The sequence below is a fragment of the Podarcis cretensis genome (genome assembly GCF_951804945.1).
Source record: "Podarcis cretensis genome assembly, chromosome: 13".
Lineage (NCBI taxonomy): Eukaryota > Metazoa > Chordata > Lepidosauria > Squamata > Lacertidae > Podarcis > Podarcis cretensis.
The window spans coordinates 32571528-32591332 of record NC_137182.1 but is presented as its reverse complement, the minus strand read 5'-3'; the positions used below and the strand labels follow the sequence as shown (position 1 = coordinate 32591332).

General features: G+C 41.3%; 2 protein-coding genes and 1 pseudogene across 3 annotated transcripts; all 3 read left to right on the top strand.

The window, feature by feature from the left end:
- Window positions 1-2021: 2021 nt before the first annotated feature.
- On the top strand, window positions 2022-2960 carry LOC307200179 (olfactory receptor 14I1-like; the record flags this gene model as incomplete). Its single annotated transcript, XM_079948595.1, has 1 exon — window positions 2022-2960. One exon carries the CDS (start codon window positions 2022-2024, stop codon window positions 2958-2960), a length of 939 nt encoding a protein of 312 aa, XP_079804721.1.
- Window positions 2961-8016: 5056 nt separating this feature from the next.
- LOC307201573 (olfactory receptor 14A16-like) lies at window positions 8017-8959 on the top strand (annotated as a pseudogene). The gene has a single exon. The product of its transcript is annotated as an olfactory receptor 14A16-like (transcript).
- Window positions 8960-14250: 5291 nt separating this feature from the next.
- LOC307201572 (olfactory receptor 14A16-like) lies at window positions 14251-14934 on the top strand (the record flags this gene model as incomplete). The annotated part of the gene is made up of 1 exon (XM_079950855.1): window positions 14251-14934. One exon carries the CDS (start codon window positions 14251-14253, stop codon window positions 14932-14934), a length of 684 nt encoding a protein of 227 aa, XP_079806981.1.
- Window positions 14935-19805: the final 4871 nt, after the last annotated feature.

The window sequence follows — 19805 nt, the reverse complement described above, 5'->3', positions numbered from 1 at the left end:
ATACTATCTACAGTGATAAAAGTCTGACATTTCCCCCCTCTTTATTCACTGGCACACCACCTACATTTCTCTCTTATACAACAACATTCCCTTTGAAATTTCCCATTCACTGAAGTCAATGTCATTAGAGTGGAATAACACAAGCACTATGCATTAACTGGGGGGCGGGGGCAGCAGTATGTCTGTGGGAAACATCAAGGCAAGACTTCCAAAATGTGGAAGTAACATGTAAGCATGTTTGTACACTTAACTGAGAAATCTGACCAAAAGAAAAATAATAAAATTGCAAGCAATTAGGGAAAAAGTGGCCTTACAACCAATTCAGCCTCTCACCATTATACTTCTCCCATGAGTAGACACTGATGTGATAAATTATTTGTTTGCATAAGCTGACTGCACCAGAACACAAATCCAGTGTAGGCTAACAGGAGGACCAGCAGGTCAGTTGGGGCTGATCCAAGGCATTTTTCTGGCTGAGGTAACATATAAGTCGGCACTCCCTGCCCCACTTATCAGCATCTTATGCCACACCAAAGGCTAGTTTAGGCACCACAACACGATCACATGACACACACTTGGTTTATTCTCCAATAGTGTTTGCTCACTCTCCCAATTAGCAGCTATTTTTCTTATTTTCAAGCAAGTCACCTCCTCACCAAGGGGCTAACATTGGTTAAGACAGTACCATAATTATTTCTTAAATACTAAGGCAGCTAAATACTAATGGGGTGCATGAGGTGTTAGGGGAGGGGCAGTACCTCTGGTAGGGGATATGTCATGCTCCTTCTGGGGTAGCTTGTTGACCTTTGGTCCCCACCCTGCACTCAGTTCTCACCTGTGGCTCCTAGGAGCTGTCAGCATGTGACAGTGGCCACAAACTGGGAACAGCTTTGCCTGGCCAGCTAAACAAGCCGAGGGTAGCCAATGGGTCTGAAACCCTTGGTGAATTAAGGACTTCCTCTGCATGCAAAGATTTAGCGGATCTCATTCTGGCTGATTGAGCAAACAAGACCAATGGTGGGTCCAGTGGTAGAGAAGGTGGTTTCTGCAGGTGCTGGAGAGGGAAGTGGGGCAGATGGGGCTTGTCAAACTGGGAAGGTAGCCCATTTAGGAGAAGGAAAACTCCAGTCCTAAACCTCTGCTGCCTTGCAGGATTTCTTCGGGAGATGAAAAAGCTAAGAAGTAAATACTACACAAATCTGGAGAGCAGTCCCTCCAACAATTGGATGGTGGCTTGTACGCTATTAATAATTGTGTGTGCAGTGATATAGTGAGCCCCTGTACTAGTCTTCAGATAAGTTTATGTGGGGCTATGATACAATGGTGCTGCATTCATCTGAGAGTCCTCCATCTTCTAATGGGACCAGAGAGAATATTGAGTAGCAGTTCTTTGTTTATGGGGGGGGGGACTGCTAACTGTGAAAAGGGCCTGCTGTTTGGTGACCTTTCTGGGGCAGGCAGAGGAACTGGGGCAAATGTGTTCACACAGTTTGTGGAAAGGAGGGAGGAAAGGCATCACCAATGAAAATTGTTGATCCACCCTGCCTTCTCAGGCTGCATTAAGTTTCATATTACCTTCCACGTCGAGGCAAACACACAAATGGAAGGCTATATGTGAATATTATGTGCAAATAATCTGGTAGTTTAATTGAGAACCCTGAATCATTGAGACTTATAGCTTGGCGGTGAACTCCTATGACATAGATGTGCCTGCATGTTGGCTTCTCTTTCTGAGTGCATAGATGTCAGGAGAAGAGATTATGGATATAGTCAGATCTTGCCCTGAACACTTTTGCAACAGATAAATAGGTTCAATGAGTGGACAGGAATTCTCTCATGACAATACAGAGGGGTCAGACAGCCTGTCATCATATGTTTTCATTACATATTTCAGCAAAGAAATATCAGCTTCATTTGATTATTACACAGAAGGAGTCCTGCTTAAATTAAACTGCTTACTCAGTATTTCTTCTTATCTTATTCTGGTACAGGTAATATGTGAATATGCCCAGTGGAAAAAAATGCACAATCTTACCTCCATGTCTACATTTCTGCTGCTGGGATTCTCAGACATTCGAGAACTGCAGATCTTGCACTTCTTTGTGTTCCTAGCATTGTACATTATAGCAATCATAGGGAATCTCCTCATTGTTGCTGCAATTGTCCTTGATCACCACCTTCACACACCCATGTACTTCTTTCTTCTGAATTTGGCTATGCTGGACATTGGAACAATTTCCGTCATGGTACCCAAATCAATAGTTCTTTCCCTTCTAAACAGCAGGTTTATTTCTTATTTTGGATGTGTTGCTCAAGTTTTCTTTTTTATGTTATTTGGAACATCAGATTTTGCTCTCCTAACTATAATGGCACATGATCGCTATGTTGCTATTTGCAACCCATTACAATATGAGTCAATAATGCACAAAGCAGCCTGTATTCGTATAGTAGCAATTGTGTGGACTATTTGTGTTTTATATTCTGTGTTACATACTGGGAGCACCTTTGCAAATACCTTCTGTTCTAATGCTGTTAATCAGTTCTTCTGTGAAATCCCACCATTACTGAAGCTCTCCTGCTCTAACTTCTACCTGGTTGAAGTTGGGCTTCTTGTGCTAAGCTCTGGTAGAGCACTAGGTTGTTTTGATTTCATAATCTTAACATATATGCAGATCTTTTCCACAGTGTTAAAAATCCCCTCTGTTCATGGAAAGAAAAAAGCCCTTTCCACTTGCATTCCTCACCTCACTGTTGTCTCTGTGTTTCTTATAAGTGGGGTGTTTGCCTATGCAAGGCCTCCTAGTGATTTTTCTTCTGATCTGGATATAGTTGTGTCTGTGATGTACACCATAATTCCTCCCACATTGAATCCATTTATCTACAGCATGAGAAACAAAGAAATCAAGACTGCTTTGTGGAAACTCTTAAATTTTGGGAAATCTTCTAAAGTTTTCTCCTGAGTTGTTCTGTGAAAATGGGTTTCTGTGCTCTTCTGTATGTGAATGGTTTCCTTTAAATAAAGTGCCACACACATTTCAGTGACCAGCAAACAGTACTTCTATCACACACATTACCCTCTGCCTCCTCTAGCTTACATTGAATTTCTTTCATCCATCATTTTTCATATTCATAGTTTGGCTACATTCAACCTAATATCAGCAGAGTTATAATCTATGCAGAAATCAACATGGCATTCTAATACTGTCTGAACTTTATTGATTAGGTTCCTTTTCTAAACACTGGTGTAGGTCTCGTCCCTTGCTACTACCAATAACAAGGAATGATAATTTCACATCAACTCTCATTCTAAACTGAATCTATCAAATTCACACTTTCAATATATGAATTTAACCACAAATTAAGTTCTCTGAATTTTCCTATGAAGTTTGCCCATAAGCCAATGTTTTAGAAAAATCCATATATTCAGTGTGGAACAGCAAGAAGGCTGTACTTTGACTTGGGAAGCCTCATACAGATCCCATGTCAGCTTGGGGAAATCCAGAACCCACCCTGCTGCCTCCCTCAAGGCACCCTGCTTTGGCTCAGGATCAATTTGGTATTTGTCTGAATTCACCGCACATATCCTTAATATTAAGTAATTCATGCTCTCTTACAAAGAAAATTTTCACATAAATTGCAGGATGGAGGCCCCAGAGTGCTTCTACATAATACAGTGGTATTTTATTTCTTATTTCTTGGACAATAGCACAATTGGAGGTTACCAGAGTCTGAGTGATGGTAGCCAAGCTATCCCTGTCCATTAAAGATAATAGTTGTGCACCAGTTAAAGCTTGGAATAAGCACTTCAAGCCACTGACTCCTGATCCCAAGTGATTATGAACTTGCTCCTTTAAGGGGAGTGGAACACTATACAGGACAGATTGTTTTTCCATCTCCCAAACTCAGGAACCATACACCCAGAACAACTCCATCTTGCCTTGATTTCATTTCATTGTCTGGGCCCACATCCAGACTCTGGACACCAGTCAAGTACTTTACAAGCCTCTCCTGGTACCGATGGAATAGAGAGAGAGAGTTGTGTGTCATCACTACATATTCTCTGGGGACTATTCACGGTGGGCCAGGAGCTGGCAATACCTGTTTTGCCTCAATAACCCCCATATCAATGCAGCCTTTGTTCCCTTAACCCACCTCCAATCATAATAGTACAATGTGGGGGTGGGGGTGTTGTACCCAAGATCCACTCAGCAGGGAGGGAGGATCTTAGGAAACCTTGTTGTGTGTACACAGTGTATGTCTGCTATCTTGCTTTGTTATCTTGTTATTAATCAACACCTGTTTGGACTTGATTTGATTACATTAGTTGAATCTGACTAGTTAATTGGTTTTTGCAGATCTTCAAGTTGTTATATTTCATAAATAGAGTCATACCTTGGATCTCGTACACCTTGTGACTCGAACATTTTGGCTCCCGAACCTGGCAAACCCAGAAGTGAGTGTTCCAGTTTGTGAATGTTCTTTGGAAGCTGGACGTCCGACACGGCTTCCACGGCTTTCGATTGAGTGCAGGAAGCTCCTGCAGCCAATCGGAAGCCGCACCTTGGTTGTTGAACTTTTTTGGAAGTTGAACAGACTTCAGGAATGGATTTTGTTTGACAACCAAAGTACAAAGTATAACCTATTTATTCACATTTGGTTGTGTTGATTCTTCTTCCTGGTATGTTGGCAAATACAATACAATAGCATTTTGAAATGTAATTTACATCCTGAGAGGCAGCAAATGATCTTTGACACTGATAACAGACAGATGCACTTTAACCCTTTAAAATGCCAGAACACACAAAACAATGTAGTGCAACCTATGAGGGTTATCTTGAAGAGCTGGGGCATATCTCTATCTATCTCTATCTCTATCTCTATCTCTATCTCTATCTCTATCTCTATCTCTATCTCTATCTCTATCTCTATCTCTATCTCTATCTCTATCTCTATCTCTATCTCTATCTCTCTATATATTTGTAGTGTAGTGCATGCAGAATGCAGCTGTGCTGAGGGAAACACTAGGCAAAAGGACTTAACCAAAAATCTTAAGGGACAAGCAGGATGCTATGGAAGGTAGCATTTTAAAGGTAAACTCCACTGCCAGCCACTTTTAAATGGAGTAACATTACTCCACCTGGTTGAACCAGTTAGAATATTCAAGGGCAGAAGACTGAAATGTTATAACCATCTTCAAATATCCAAAGAGCTGTCACATGGAAGATGGCACAAGCTTGTTTTTCACTGCTCCAAAGGGTAGGACCTGAACCAATGGATTCAAATTACAAGAAAGGAGATTCTGATTGAAAGTTAGGAAGAACTTTCTGACGGTAAGAGCTGTTGGACAATGGAACTGACTACCTCAGAAGGTGGTGGACTATTATTCATTGGAGGCTTTTAAATAGAGGTTGGATGGCTCCCTGTCAGGGATTATTTACTTGCTATTCCTGCATTGTAACGAGTTGGGCTATATGGCCATTGAGGTCCCTTCCAACTGTTCAATTCTAGGTATAATTCAATGCAACAATTCAAGCAAGAGGTAACCAGAACATGGATTGCTGTGAAAGACTATCTCTATACATAAATGGCAAGAGCTGAGTAATCAGTCAAAGCTGGCAGAATACATTCCATGTCACCAAGTGACAATGGTGGATCAAAGATCTCCTTCAAAGTTGTGCAGTTGCCCCTTTGGATGGGGGTATTGGACTGTAAAAAAATGGTTGAACCTCATGGTTTGAAGCTTCATAATGATGATGAAGATGGTTTTACTGTACTTTTATCAGTGAGGTCAGGAAAAGCTGTGTGTGGTGGACAGTCCTTTGGTCAGCCTCCTGAAGACTCAGTAGCCAATCACAGCAAGATGAAGTGCTAGCCAATCAGGAGGGAGTGGAAAGGTAAAAGGTAAAACCTGACAGTTAAAGTGTTAGATAGGGCTTGGATGGGAGAATAGCTGAGCAGCTAGAGGTTTGCTAGGCAGGGCAAACTAGATTATTTCATAAAACAATTATAACATATTATATCATAAAAGGGGGCTAGATGTGTTTTACTAGCATGGTGGGACAAAGAGCCATTCTAGGATGAATCAGGTGGTTTAGGAACACTGTTAAAGTCATTAGTAAAATTCTTAAACACTTCTGTAAAAAAAGAATTTGACCAAAATCAAGCTTGTACTTTACCAAAGTAACCATCAAGCTGTAATGCTCATTGTGTGTGTATAAATAAAATACCAGTTTTGTTTTAAACATATCTAATTTAATTTATTCCCACTTTAAGGAATAAGTGGTCACAGATCGTGAGTGAATGCCTGGAACCCCATGGGCTCCTGCCACCGCTCAGCAAAGAGAGAGGGAGGCACCCAACTTTTGTAACAGTATGTTTTATCTGCATGGTGGACAATTTACCAGGCAATCCAATAAACTTTTTAAAAAACATGGAAAGAAAGAAGGCAGTCCTCAGAAATCTTCCCAAGTACCATTGAGGAATCCATGTATGGATTGATTCATAGATATGCAGACAAATCCTCTTTTCATGTTCCAATGTCCACAGATGGAAAACCTCTCTGTATACGCAGTGTGATCTGGAATCCTCTATAAGACAGTGAGCATATATTAGTTGCTTACATTTGTGACAGAAACAGAGGAAACAATAATTGGGGAGTTCTGGTTCTGATCAACTGTTTTGGACTCATGGGAGCAATTTGCCACAATGCCAAAGCACATATCCACTTAAGCTCCTTCTAACACACACACCTTTTAAAAACCAGTTTATAAATACATCTGTTATACAATATTCTGGCATGTGCCAGAAGAAGAAGAAATCATCTCAGATGTCTCAGTGAATGTCTGACCAGTCATGGCCTATAGTAGTGAAATGAAAAACTTCACTTACCCAGGCTGAAACTGTTTTAAAAGGAAAAGGTAAGTGGTTGGGGTTTTTAGCTGTGAACTTTACAATACCTGTGGCAAGAAAACTGCAACTCCTTATTTCTTTTCATCATTCTTCATCACCACACCTACATCTTTCTGCAAGTTACTCTTACACTCAGTGCTTTTCTGGGGGGGGGGGGAGATGCATGGGTACGCATACCCCTAAACATTTTGTGAATCTAAGTTTGGCCTCATTGAGGGGCAGTATTTCAATATGAGTAGGAAAATGAGAGTACCCCAAACATATTTTTTTTAGAAAAAAAGCACTGCTTACACTGCATTTTGACGTAAACAATTTCTCAGAACTGAGGTTAATGAATTGAAAGAAAAATAATACAAACATATTACATTAACTGGCATTCCTATATCTGTGGAATGTATCAGAATCAGACTCGGCAGATAAGGTGGTAACACTTAAATATCTTTGTACATATTAAACTGGAAACATAACAAATCTAAGAATACTGCAAATTGTGATTCCACATACCCACCCATCCCCAGTAGGGAAGAAGTGGTCTCAGATTAAAATCAGTTTCCCAACAGTATATTGCTCACAGGGCATAGGCAGATTTGTGATGAATTATTTGTGGATATTAGCTGGCTGAAGAAATGTTTGCACCAGTTGTGTTTTTTAAAAAATCCAGATTAGACTAGGACTTCCACCCAGTCAATGTATATTGTGTGCATTGTGTGTCTTTAGTCTGTCCACCTTATCTGGCACCCTGCATAATTGGGGCCAGCAACTGATTGGTGAGCTCCTATGCACATATAAATATATGCATGTAACTTCCATTTCTGATGTTTCACTGAATGGATAGATGCCAGGGGAAGGATTTCAGGGAGTATAGACTCACCACACCTTGCCTACATTTGCAAATGGTGTGTGGGGGCACAAGTGGATAGGGATTATCTGGTGAGAAAACAGAGGGGACAACAATTATTGCTGATTATGCAAAGGAATATTTGGTGGACTTGATTTCTAGATCAGAGAAGCTCAGTTTAAATTAAACTGATGAATCAATAATTGTACACTAATAGTCCTTATCCTCTTGCTTGTACAGGTAACATGTGGATAAGTGATGTGAACATAATGCACAATCTTACCTCCATGCCTGCATTTCTGCTGCTGGGATTCTCAGATATTCGAGAACTACAGATCTTGCACTTCTTCGTGTTCCTAGCCTTGTACCTGATGGCAATAATAGGGAATCTTTTAATTATCATTGTCATTGTCCTTGATCACCACCTTCATACACCTATGTATTTCTTTCTAATGAATTTGGCCATCATGGACCTTGGAACAGTTTCAGTTATGGTGCCCAAATCAATGGCTATTTCCCTTTACAACAACAGGTTAATTTCTTATTTTGGATGTGTTGCTCAGGTTTTCTTTTTACATTTTTTTTGGAATATCAGATTTTGCTCTCCTAACTATAATGGCACATGACCGTTACGTTGCTATTTGCAGACCACTGCAATATGAGACAATTATGCACAAAGGAGCCTGCATGCGGATGGTAGCCATTGGGTGGATCACAGGCTTTCTTGCTGCCATGTTACATACTGGGAGCACCTTTGGTAATACCTTCTGTGCTAATTCTGTCAGTCAGTTCTTCTGTGAAATCTCAAAATTACTGAAGATCTCTTGCTCCGACTTTTACTTAGTTGAAGTTCGGGTTCTTGTGATAGCCTTTATTATATCAGTAGGATGCTTCATTTTCATCATCATAACATACATGCAGATCTTTTCTACAGTGCTCAGAATACCTTCTTTAGATGGTCAGAAAAAAGCCCTCTCCACTTGCATTCCCCACCTCACTGTTGTCTCTTTGCTTATGTTCACTGGTGCCTTTGCCTACGTAAGGCCACCCACTGACTCTTCTTCTGATCTAGATATAGTTTTTGCTGTGATATATACCATAATTCCTCCCACATTAAATCCATTTATTTACAGTATGAGAAACAAAGAAATTAAGACTGCTTTGTGGAAACTGTTCTATAAAAATGGTGTTGTATACTGTTCTATATGTTAAAGGTTGGCAATGCCATTTTTAACCCAGCAACATAACTTTTGGTAGAGTATTTGCTTTCCATGCAGCAGGTTCCTGCCTTTACCCCTGGCAAGTCCTGGCTGGGGGATAATGATTCCACGTCTGAAGTAATAGAGGGATACTGCAAGTCAGTGCTGACAATACTGAACTAAATGGACCCAGTGAAATAAGTGTAAACCAGTTTGTTCTGTTCCTGAATCTGCGATACAAATCATTCCATAATTCCTCCACCTCATTTTTCATATAATTCATCATCAATTGATCACACATTTTACCATCTTCTCAAGACAGTGTATTTCACTTACAAGTGATACATGTATACGACAATCGAATGTCACCATATTAACAAATATTCCATGTAAACATTTAGTTAGAAAAAGAAAGTTGAAGAACATAAAATGTATCATTTCCCCAAAATGTTCTGAACAGAACATGACATTGTGGGGCATTTTGTTCTTGATCATTCTACAATATTATAAAAATTATTTTTGCATAAAAATGTCATCTGGCAATTTTCTTTCTATTGTTTTATAATATTGATTAGTAAAGGTAAAGGGTCCCCTGACCATTAGGTCCAGTCATGACCGACTCTGGGGTTGCGGCGCTCATCTCACTTTATTGGCCGAGGGAGCCGGCGTACAGCTTCCGAGTCATGTGGCCAGCATGACTAAGCCGCTTCTGGTGAACCAGAGCAGCGCACGGAAACGCCGTTTACCTTCCTGCTGGAGCGGTACCTATTTATCTATTTGCACTTTGACGTGCTTTCGAACTGCTAGGTTGGCAGGAGCTGGGACCAAGCAATGGGAGCTCACCCCGTCGTGGGGATTCGAACCGCCAACCTTCTGATCGGCAAGCCCTAGGCTCTGTGGTTTAACCCACAGCGCCACCCGTGTTCCACAATATTGATTAGTAAGGTAAAGGTAACAGTAAAGGTACCCCTGCCCATACGGGCCAGTCTTGCCAGACTCTAGGGTTGTGCGCTCATCTCACTCTATAGGCCGGGAGCCAGCGCTGTCCGCAGACACTTCCAGGTCACCTGGCCAGCATTACAAGCTGCATCTGGCGAGCCAGCGCAGCACACGGAACGCCGTTTACCTTCCTGCTGGTAAGCGATCCCTATTTATCTACTTGCACCCGGGGGTGCTTTCGAACTGCTAGGTTGGCAGACGCTGGGACCGAACGACGGGAGCGCACCCCGCCGCGGGGATTCGAACCACCGACCATACGATCAGAAAGTCCTAGGCGCTGAGGTTTTACCCACAGCGCCACCCGCACTGTGATTAGTAGAACCATTAGTAGACCCCACAGCGCCACCCGCGCTGTGATTAGTAGAGCCATCTAATTTGAACTTTTGTTGTCCAGTGGGTTGTGTTCACGATAAATTATCCCTCCAAGAGCTGCATGCCAGAGCTGGGTCTCTGTGATAAGATCTTAATTGGCTAATTGCTTTATGGCCCCAATTAGCCCCAGTTTATTGCGGTCCGGCACACTTCTTAGCCAAGCTGCGCAGACCTTCTGCTCTCCGGTTTCGCCTTGCAGAGTAAAAACACAGCGGAACAAAACTGTTGCTACTAGCTTAGATCCAAACACACCAAGCACCTGTGTGTCCAAATTCTTATCAGTTCTTTATTGCAGCAAAATATTTACAGCTCAGCATTTCTCAGATTCTGCTGGACTGCTAGCATTCATGGCGTCCGTTTCTTTCAGAGACAAAGAGAGAACAGAAAGTAAAGTTCCTCCCTCCTTCCAAACCTCCTTGGAAACCTGACGTCAGAATGGGAGGCACTACTCAGAACAACTTAACCCTGTAAGTTCTGAATCCCAACAGTCTCCACTCTTAGTCTATTATACTCATACTACACACACCGGCGGACATGCAGCACACAAACCTACAGATATGGACACACACTGATCATAAAAAGAAAACAAGAACACAAGCAACACCCCGCCCCCAATTGACCCAGGGAGACAGTTCCCTTCATGTGCAGATAGCACTTGTGCAGAGCAAATTTTCACACATCACAGGGCAGGACTGCTTGGAGTGACAATATGATAAAATTTATACATTCAGAAATTACTAAACAAAATATTAAATTATTATATGCTATTACGACAGAGATGTGCATAACATTATGCAGAACATTAACACAACAAATCTTTAGCATCTCCACTCTTTTCAGTTCACACAACCATCATTTCTAATGTATATGAACACTCTGAATGACAGGAACCAACTGGAAACTAATAGAAAAATACAAGGAACAATTACTGACCACATACCTCATCATTCATTAATGGAGGCCATTCCACATGTACCATACTGTGAAGGCTTGAGATCAGTTTACTTGTAAGCTTGCTATACCCCATTTATGCCCATCCGACTGTTTTTGTCTGTGGAACTGGCAATGTTACAGGTGCCACATACTGGTAATTTAGGACTAAAAAAGAAAAGAAATTGTTTTTAACTGTTTTTATTAATAATTATATATTTCTTGTTAGCCATGTGGAGGCTTTATTACAATCAAGTGGTATATAAACTTTGTTAAATGAAACAAATAAACAGAGGCTATTCCCGCAGCAACTGGGTCAGATAGGCCAGTCTGGGACTGACTATCCCAAAGTCACACAATATGTTTTATGACTGATTTTAACCATGGTCTCTCACGTCCTACTCCACTTAATATTCCTCCATTTTTCCCCACATTCTGGAAAAATGACATAGAAGTGAGTAAACTGGGGGGATGGAAGTAATCTTTTCTGATAGGTCTGGAATCTATTGCAGATAGAGGCATATGACGGCAAATAAATAAATAAATAAATAAATAAATAATAAAAGATGGAATGGTAGTTAGAATTATTGCAGGCAGGTTTTGCACTAAAGGAGTCATATTGAAGGGCAGCCCCATGTATAATGCAATATAGCAATTCAGCCAGGCTGTTACCAGGAAATGGATAGTTTGTGAAAGCCTATCTCTATCTAGAAATGGCTACAGTATTTGGATACAGTGGTACCTCGGGTTAAGAACTTAATTCGTTCCAGAGGTCTGTTCTTAACCTGAAACTGTTCTTAACCTGAAGCACCACTTTAGCTAATGGGGCCTCCTGCTGCCGCCGTGCCACCGGAGCATGATTTCTGTTCTCATCCTGAAGCAAAGTTCTTAATCTGAAGCACTATTTCTGGGTTAACGGAGTCTGTAACCTGAAGCGTATGTAACCTGAAGCATATGTAACCTGAGGTACCACTGTATAACTAAATAAATAGCCATAGAGCGATCATTTTTCATGTACTCAAGCACATGTTGTATCTGTTGTTGTTTGTTTGTTTCTACTACCAAAGTCGAAGCAGCAAAATTGCCTTGAGGATTCAGATCAGCTCTGCTGCGCTCTTGGGAGTAGGATCCCAAGATGCCTAAACAGAATTAACTAACACTCTCTCCCATGCCTGCTGGCACTAATAGCTGATGCTACATTTAGTGACTATTACCTTTAAATATGCTGTCTTTTTAAAGGGAAAAAATACTTGGTTACATGTTTGGGGGTAAGTGCCAAGGGAAGGTTGAAAGTGCTTGGTTGAGAAGGTAGAGGGGCTCTCGCATCTGAAGCATATCATACCTTATGAATTTTACACTTGAAGGTATTTCAATTGCTTGCCAACTTTTTCTAACTGGATTATAATTTTGTTCGATTAAATCCAGACTTGGTGATGCTATTTGTAGACCCATTGACTGCAGAGGTTCTGTTGCAAGTATATGACTAAATGTGAGTCCAACCCAATACGTTCAATATAGTTGTATAATTGTGAGATCTGGTACGCCATATTGAATGGGAAATTGTGACAAAAATGGAAGTGCACAAGCCAAGTTATAAAAGATGATATAAGTATTTTATTATTCATGTGACAGTAATAACCGCAAAACTAATACTGTGTGGTGAGCTCTTATGTACATGTATGTGTATGCAGGCTTCTCTTTTGGATGTTCCATCAAACACAGAGATATTAGAAGAAGGATTGAGGTGGTATAGCCTATACCCTCCAACATTCCTCATATGAAACTAGGGATATTCTGTTCTACATCAGTGTCATTCCACCCCCATGCCCATTAGACAAAGTCAAGTGAACACCTCAAGCAGCAAATGCTGGGGATTGGTGAAGTGGCAGTGAGGTTGGGAGGTTAGGGCTGTGTGTGCAAGGTGCCCTGCCCTGTATTAACTCACTGTATTCTTATAAGCTGTTTAGGACCATGCCCTTACAATGCGACATACAAACAAGATATAAAGGCAAGATATAAAGGTATAATAGCTACATGACCAAACATACAACATACTTTAAGAAGCTGTCCTGTAAAACCCAGTTATGACCTAAGTAAAAGGTAGCATTAAACATAAAGGTCTTCACCGCTTGCCTAAGTGCCTGTACACATGGGGTAGGGCACAAGTCAATAGGAAGGGAGGGTATGAGCTCATGATATAATAAGCCAGAAAATTAACAGTGAAATATTTGATTTTCCTATCCCTTATTTTTGCAGTCCCAAGCAGAAACCCACCTACCAAACCTTCAGGGAGCCTCTGTTCATACTGCGTGTTCTGTCTTCAATTTACTGAGGCTACCTAATTTGTGCAGGCCTGCTGCAAATTATCCCAAATTAAATGCATGTGCATGTGGGCATAGTGATAACAAAGTCAGTTTATACGAGCACCAATTCCAGTTCTTACCTGGGTGCTGCTGCAAGCCACTGCCAGACTCAGGAGCACATATATAAAATGGGTATAATAGTAACCTGCCATTTATTTTGGCTAAAAGAAGTAGATTGATTTTGAGCACATAACGCTGAAATTATTTGATGATATGTGTTGTACTCTTAACTCTTAATATTGTATAGGTCACATGCAAGAACATGCAGATTGTTCTGTGTAAACAAAACTGCTCTGCAAGAAGGCTCACAATGCAAGTTCCAATCAGTGTTGCTGGGAGGAATTGGGACAATCCTGGATAAAATGAGAAGCCAAAATGGCTTCTGTAATTCCAGGAGTGTCCTGGAAAAATTGTGACACTTCAAGGTTTTGCTAGCCTCCCCACACCATGCACACATTTCAAATAGGTGCAAGGGGGGGGGGGTTCAGTGACAATCCTAGGGGGAAAGCATAGAATGCATGGTGGATTTGACTGTTTAAAGGAACTTTGTTTAAATTAAATGGGTTAATAAACATTTATAAACAAACAATCTTATCTTCTTCCTTGTACAGGTAATGTGTGAACACGTTGTGTGACTAAAATGTCCAATCTTACCTCCATGTCTACATTTCTGCTGTTGGGATTCTCAGACATTCGAGAACTACAGATCTTGCACTTTTTTGTTTTCTTGTTGTTGTACTCGGTGGCAATAATGGGGAATTTTCTCATTATTGTAGTAGTTGTCTTCGATCACCACCTTCACACCCCCATGTACTTCTTTCTCATGAATTTGGCCATGATGGACCTTGGAACAATTTCTGTCATGGTACCCAAATCGATGGCTATTTCTCTTTTAAACAGCAGGTTCATGTCTTATTCTGGATGCATTGCTCAAGTCTTTTTTTCATATTTATTTGGAACATCAGATCTTGCCCTCCTAACTATAATGGCACATGACCGCAATGTTGCTATTTGCAACCCACTCCAATATGAGTTAATTATGAAAAGAGGAGCCTGTATACGGATGGTAGCCATTGTATGGATTATCAGTCTTCTTAATGCCACCCTACATGCTGGTTGCACCTTTGCAAACACCTTCTGTTCTAATGCTGTCAATCAATTCTTCTGTGAAATCCCAAGGTTACTGAAGCTTTCCTGCACTGACTTTTACTTAGTTGAAGTTGGGTTTCTTGTGCTTATTCTCCATGCCATTCATTGCCATTTGTTCATCCTCTTCACCCTTCTCCCCCCAAACAATGTTTTACTTACTAGTGATACCAGTTAGATATAACTGTTTCAGCAAATACTATTTCCAATCCTTTAGGAGAAAAATGAAAGTTCAAAAGCATAAAATGTATGTCCCCAAAATAATTATCAATTTTATTATATTTTTGCTTGCCACTCCAATTTCTGAGTGGTGTGAGATTCCAGGGGTTCCTGGAATTTACCCAGGGTTCATGTTTCCTTTGGAATGAGGGACAACAGAGACTGTTGTGTCTTTATGATATATGCTTCATTTACACATATATACAACTTGTGCCTACATTGGAGGGTTTCAAAGCATTAAGACTCCAAAAAGGTTGGTGTGTACTATCCATCATACAACTTCAGTTAGAAATACTCCAGTCAGTTTCTGCACTTACTCAGGCTTCTGAAGGGCAGCCCTATGTATAATGCAATACCACAATTCAACATGGATTGCTATGGAAATCTATCTCTATCTAGAAATGGCTACAGTATTTGAATATTGCAAAATAAATAGACATGGATTTCACCACATGTGTGATCATTTTTCATGTATTGATGCACATGTTGTATCTGTTATTTCTTTGTGTCTGCTACCAAAGGACTACCAACATGTACCTGAGGAGTGTGATCAGTTGTGCTTACTCTTGGGAGTAAGATCTCAAGATGGCAAAACAGGCTTAAAATAACTCTCCCTGCCATGTCTGCTGGCACTAATACCTGATGCAACCTTTAGTGACCATTATTCTCACATATGCAATCTTTTTAAAATGGGGAAAACAGCTACCTCCTCAGTGGTAAGTTCCACAGGAAGATTGAAAGAAGATGCATGGGCTCTCACATATGAACTGCATTTTACCTTAAAACAGCTGGAGGGGAAACTGAATTTCACGATTAAAGGTAATGTATTTCAAAATGATGTAAGGGGGTTCAGTAGTTTCCTATTACTTTTATGCAATCTCAAGGTGTTTGCCAGTTTGTTTGTCTTCTGGTCTTCTATCAGTTCTCAAGGGGTCTCATACATACATACTTGAAACAATGAAGCCATCACTACACTGCTCTACTGCTTTAAAAATGTGTAGTTTCTTTCTAACTAGATCATCATTTTGTTAGGCTGGGTCCAGACTTGGTAACACTTGGAATAGACCCATTGATTTCAGCAGGTCTCCTGCAAGTAGGACTAAATATGGATCCAACCCAGTACGTTTCTGTCAGAGCTGCCCGAGGTCCCAGCTCACAAAGGACCAACGCCAGTTCGTTGTTATATACAAAAGTCTTTATTGAAGTTCAGTTTTGATTTCAAAGAAGATGCATGGGCTCTCACATATGAACTGCATTTTACCTTAAAACAGCTGGAGGGGAAACTGAATTTCACGATTAAAGGTAATGTATTTCAAAATGATGTAAGGGGGTTCAGTAGTTTCCTATTACTTTTATGCAATCTCAAGGTGTTTGCCAATTTGTTTGTCTTCTGGTCTTCTATCAGTTCTCAAGGGGTCTCATACATACATACTTGAAACAATGAAGCCATCACTACACTGCTCTACTGCTTTAAAAATGTGTAGTTTCTTTCTAACTGGATCATCATTTTGTTAGGCTGGGTCCAGACTTGGTAACACTTGGAATAGACCCATTGATTTCAGCAGGTCTCCTGCAAGTAGGACTAAATATGGATCCAACCCAGTATGTTTCTGTCAGAGCTGCCCGAGGTCCCAGCTCACAAAGGACCAACGCCAGTTCGTTGTTATATACAAAAGTCTTTATTGAAGTTCAGTTTCGATTTCAAAGCCGCGGCACGCAGCTCTACGTTTCAAACTCTAGACCGCTGAAGCTCCGTCTGAATCTCCTCCCCCCAGACACCAGTTTAAGACTCTAGCCTTGCTCCACCTCTTCCTTTGCTCTTTCCTCCTCTGGGTCCGCCTGTCCGCTGGGGTCTTGCCCTTTCTAGACTCTTCTGACGTTGAGTCCCCTGAGTCTTCCCCCTGCCTCCGGCGGGCTTTAGGACCTGGTTCCCAATCCGGGTTTTCTGCTGTCCCGCGCGCCTGTACATTCGAACTTGGCGCGCGCGCCCAGCCGGCAACCTTTCTCCTGAACGTTACACTGCTCCTGTCACTGCTTCCCCCTTCGGGGAGGCTAGCTGGACCTGACTTCCCCTCCGTTCCCTCACTCTCCGATAGAGGCGTGGTCAGCCCTGACTCATCTTCTCTCCCTGCTGGAGGAGACGCTGGCCCTGATACATGGGACTCTTCCCCCCCACTACGCTCTGGTGGGGGAGCTGGTCCTGATCTCCCGCTGCTGCTTTGGGAGTCCCCGCTGGCCCCTTGCTTCTGGTGCATCCCCCCTGGGACCCCCCCTTGCCCTGGCCCTCGGTGCCCCCCTCTGGGAATCTTCTGATTCGCTGGAGAAGCTCATGGAATCTCTCGTGCCACTGTCATACTCCCCTACGCTGCCCTCAGATTCTTCCCCTTCGCTCTCCATTTCCTCTCTCCCCTGTGCCTCTGCTCCTGAGCCCCTGACAGTTTCATATTTGTGAATTCTGGTACACCACATTTAATGGGAAACTGTGGCTAAAAAGGCAGCGCAGTTATAAATGATGGTGTAAATATTTTATTATTCCTGTAACAGCAACAACCAAAACAAAATCCCCTACCACACTGAATCCCAACCCTATCCCCCACTGAATGACTGAGGTTAGGACAGAATCTTACTACACAAGGGGACGCTAGACTAGCTCTTAGGAGGTCCAGGGCAGATCACATAGCACAAAGCAGCTCTGTGATCAGTGCAAGCAGCCCCAAGCATTGATTTCCACCATTACATATCTTTTGAAAACTGTTCATGAAAGGAGTCAATTGAAGTGGGGTTGTGGGAATAAAGTCTGCTCACTGAAAAGTCACCACTCAGCTGAGAAACAGCCCATTCATTCACAACAAAAATGTGCTTAGGAGTTTCCACACTAGCAATGAAAGCAGATGCACGATGAGTTATTTTTTCAGACCTCAACACAGATAATCCAGGTTAAAGGAAGAAAAAGTATAGGCTGGAATTCTGATGGTGACAAAATTGTGTGGATGACGTGAGAACTTTCTGAGCATGACCAGAACCAAGTCCACAATAAACTGCCATGTGGAAGCACACCTTGTGATATGCATCAAACAAGGGTGTGAGTAGTTGTTTTGTTCCTCCTCCTGCACTACTGTTCCCTTACTCCTGCGTAGGTCTGAGCTAAAATGGTACAAATCTCTCCCCCCCCCCCATGAAAATTGCTGTAAAAATGATGTGGTGTATGTGAGGTGGGAAACTGGAGCCAGTTTGTGGTGAGGGTTGGAGGAAGGCAACATCTCTCTGCATCATGGAGGCTGGTGGCTGATGTGTTGTCATTTCCTATGCTGCACTCTGTTGCATAAGTTTTAGAAAGAAACCTAAGGTTGCCCAGTTGCACTGTTTTCCGTCTATCCCAGTGGGAACAATGGGGGAGGTGGACTACTCCACTTTATTCTTAGAAAAGGCTTGCAAGGTAGGTTAGGCTTCATGGAGAATGCAGATTCCCCCCTCTGCAGAATTGCCCTTGAACCGATGTTCTCCTTTAACCATTTTAGCCATGACCATTCATTATTTCATTAGACTATTGAACTAAAGCAATAGAACTTTTTTTCTTTGGGCTCCCTTTTAAACTTCATCTATTCCACAACCCTACAATGAGTAACTTCTTCCATCCTTCCATCCTTCTCCCTGACATCTGCATGTCCACCCAAACATCAGAAAAGAAGCATGTAGTTTTGTGCATGTATTCGGTGCACCTTAATCAGAACCCTTCATGATTGGGGCCAACAACTGTGTGGTGAGCTCTTACACACATATAAATGTGTGAACATAGGTTTCCCTTTCTGATGTTCCATTGAATGCATAACTGTAAGCAAAGTGTGGAGGGGATAGTCTCACGCCATTCTGCACACATTTGCAAGAGATGTAGAGGCAGGACTGGCAGCAACAGCAGCAGATATGTTCTATGCCTATGATAATGTTTTATTCTCTTGTTAATTATGTTGTTTTAAAGGTGCATTTTATATTTGACTTCATTTAGCAATGTTTTCTTTTGAAATGTTTAAGTTCTTTTGTTAACTTGGTTTGTGTTAAATATGTATTCTGTAGTTGACTTCCTTTGTAATGTTTTATTTTGAAAGCTTTAAGGTAATATTTTAGTTGCCTGTTAATCATGTTGCCTTGACTATATACAGTGGTACCTCGGATTAAGAATTTAATTCGTTCCGGAGATCTATTCTTCACTTGAAACTGTTCTTAACCTGAGACACCACATTAGCTAATGGGGCTTCCCGCTGCCACCGTGCCACCGTGCCACTGTGCGATTTCTCTTATTACCCTGAAGCAAAGTTCTTAACCCGAGGTACTATTTCTGGGTTAGCGGAGTCTGTAACCTGAAGCGTCTGTAACCTGAGGTACCACTGTATTTGACTTTCTTAAAAAATGTTTTATTCTGGATTGTTTTATTTGGTGTTTTAATGTGCTGTAAAGCACTCTGAGATTTTTTTCTTTAAACTATAAAGCGGTATAGAAAATGATGATGATGATAAAATAAAAAAAATATAAAAAAATAAAAATAAGAATAATAAAATAAAAATAAAAATAAAAATAAAAATAAAAATAAAAATAAAAATAAAAATAAAAATAAAAATAAAAATAAAAATAAAATGAATGGACGCAGATACTCTCAGGACAATATCCATGCTGGGATAGCTCAGTTGGTAAACCTGAGACTCTTAAACTCAGTCATGGGTTTGAGCTCCATGTTGGGTAAAATATACTTGCATTGCAGGGGGTTGGGGTCCCTTCCAACTCTACAATTCTATTGTTCTATGGTTCTAAAACTGAGGGGGCAAAAGGGCCATCACA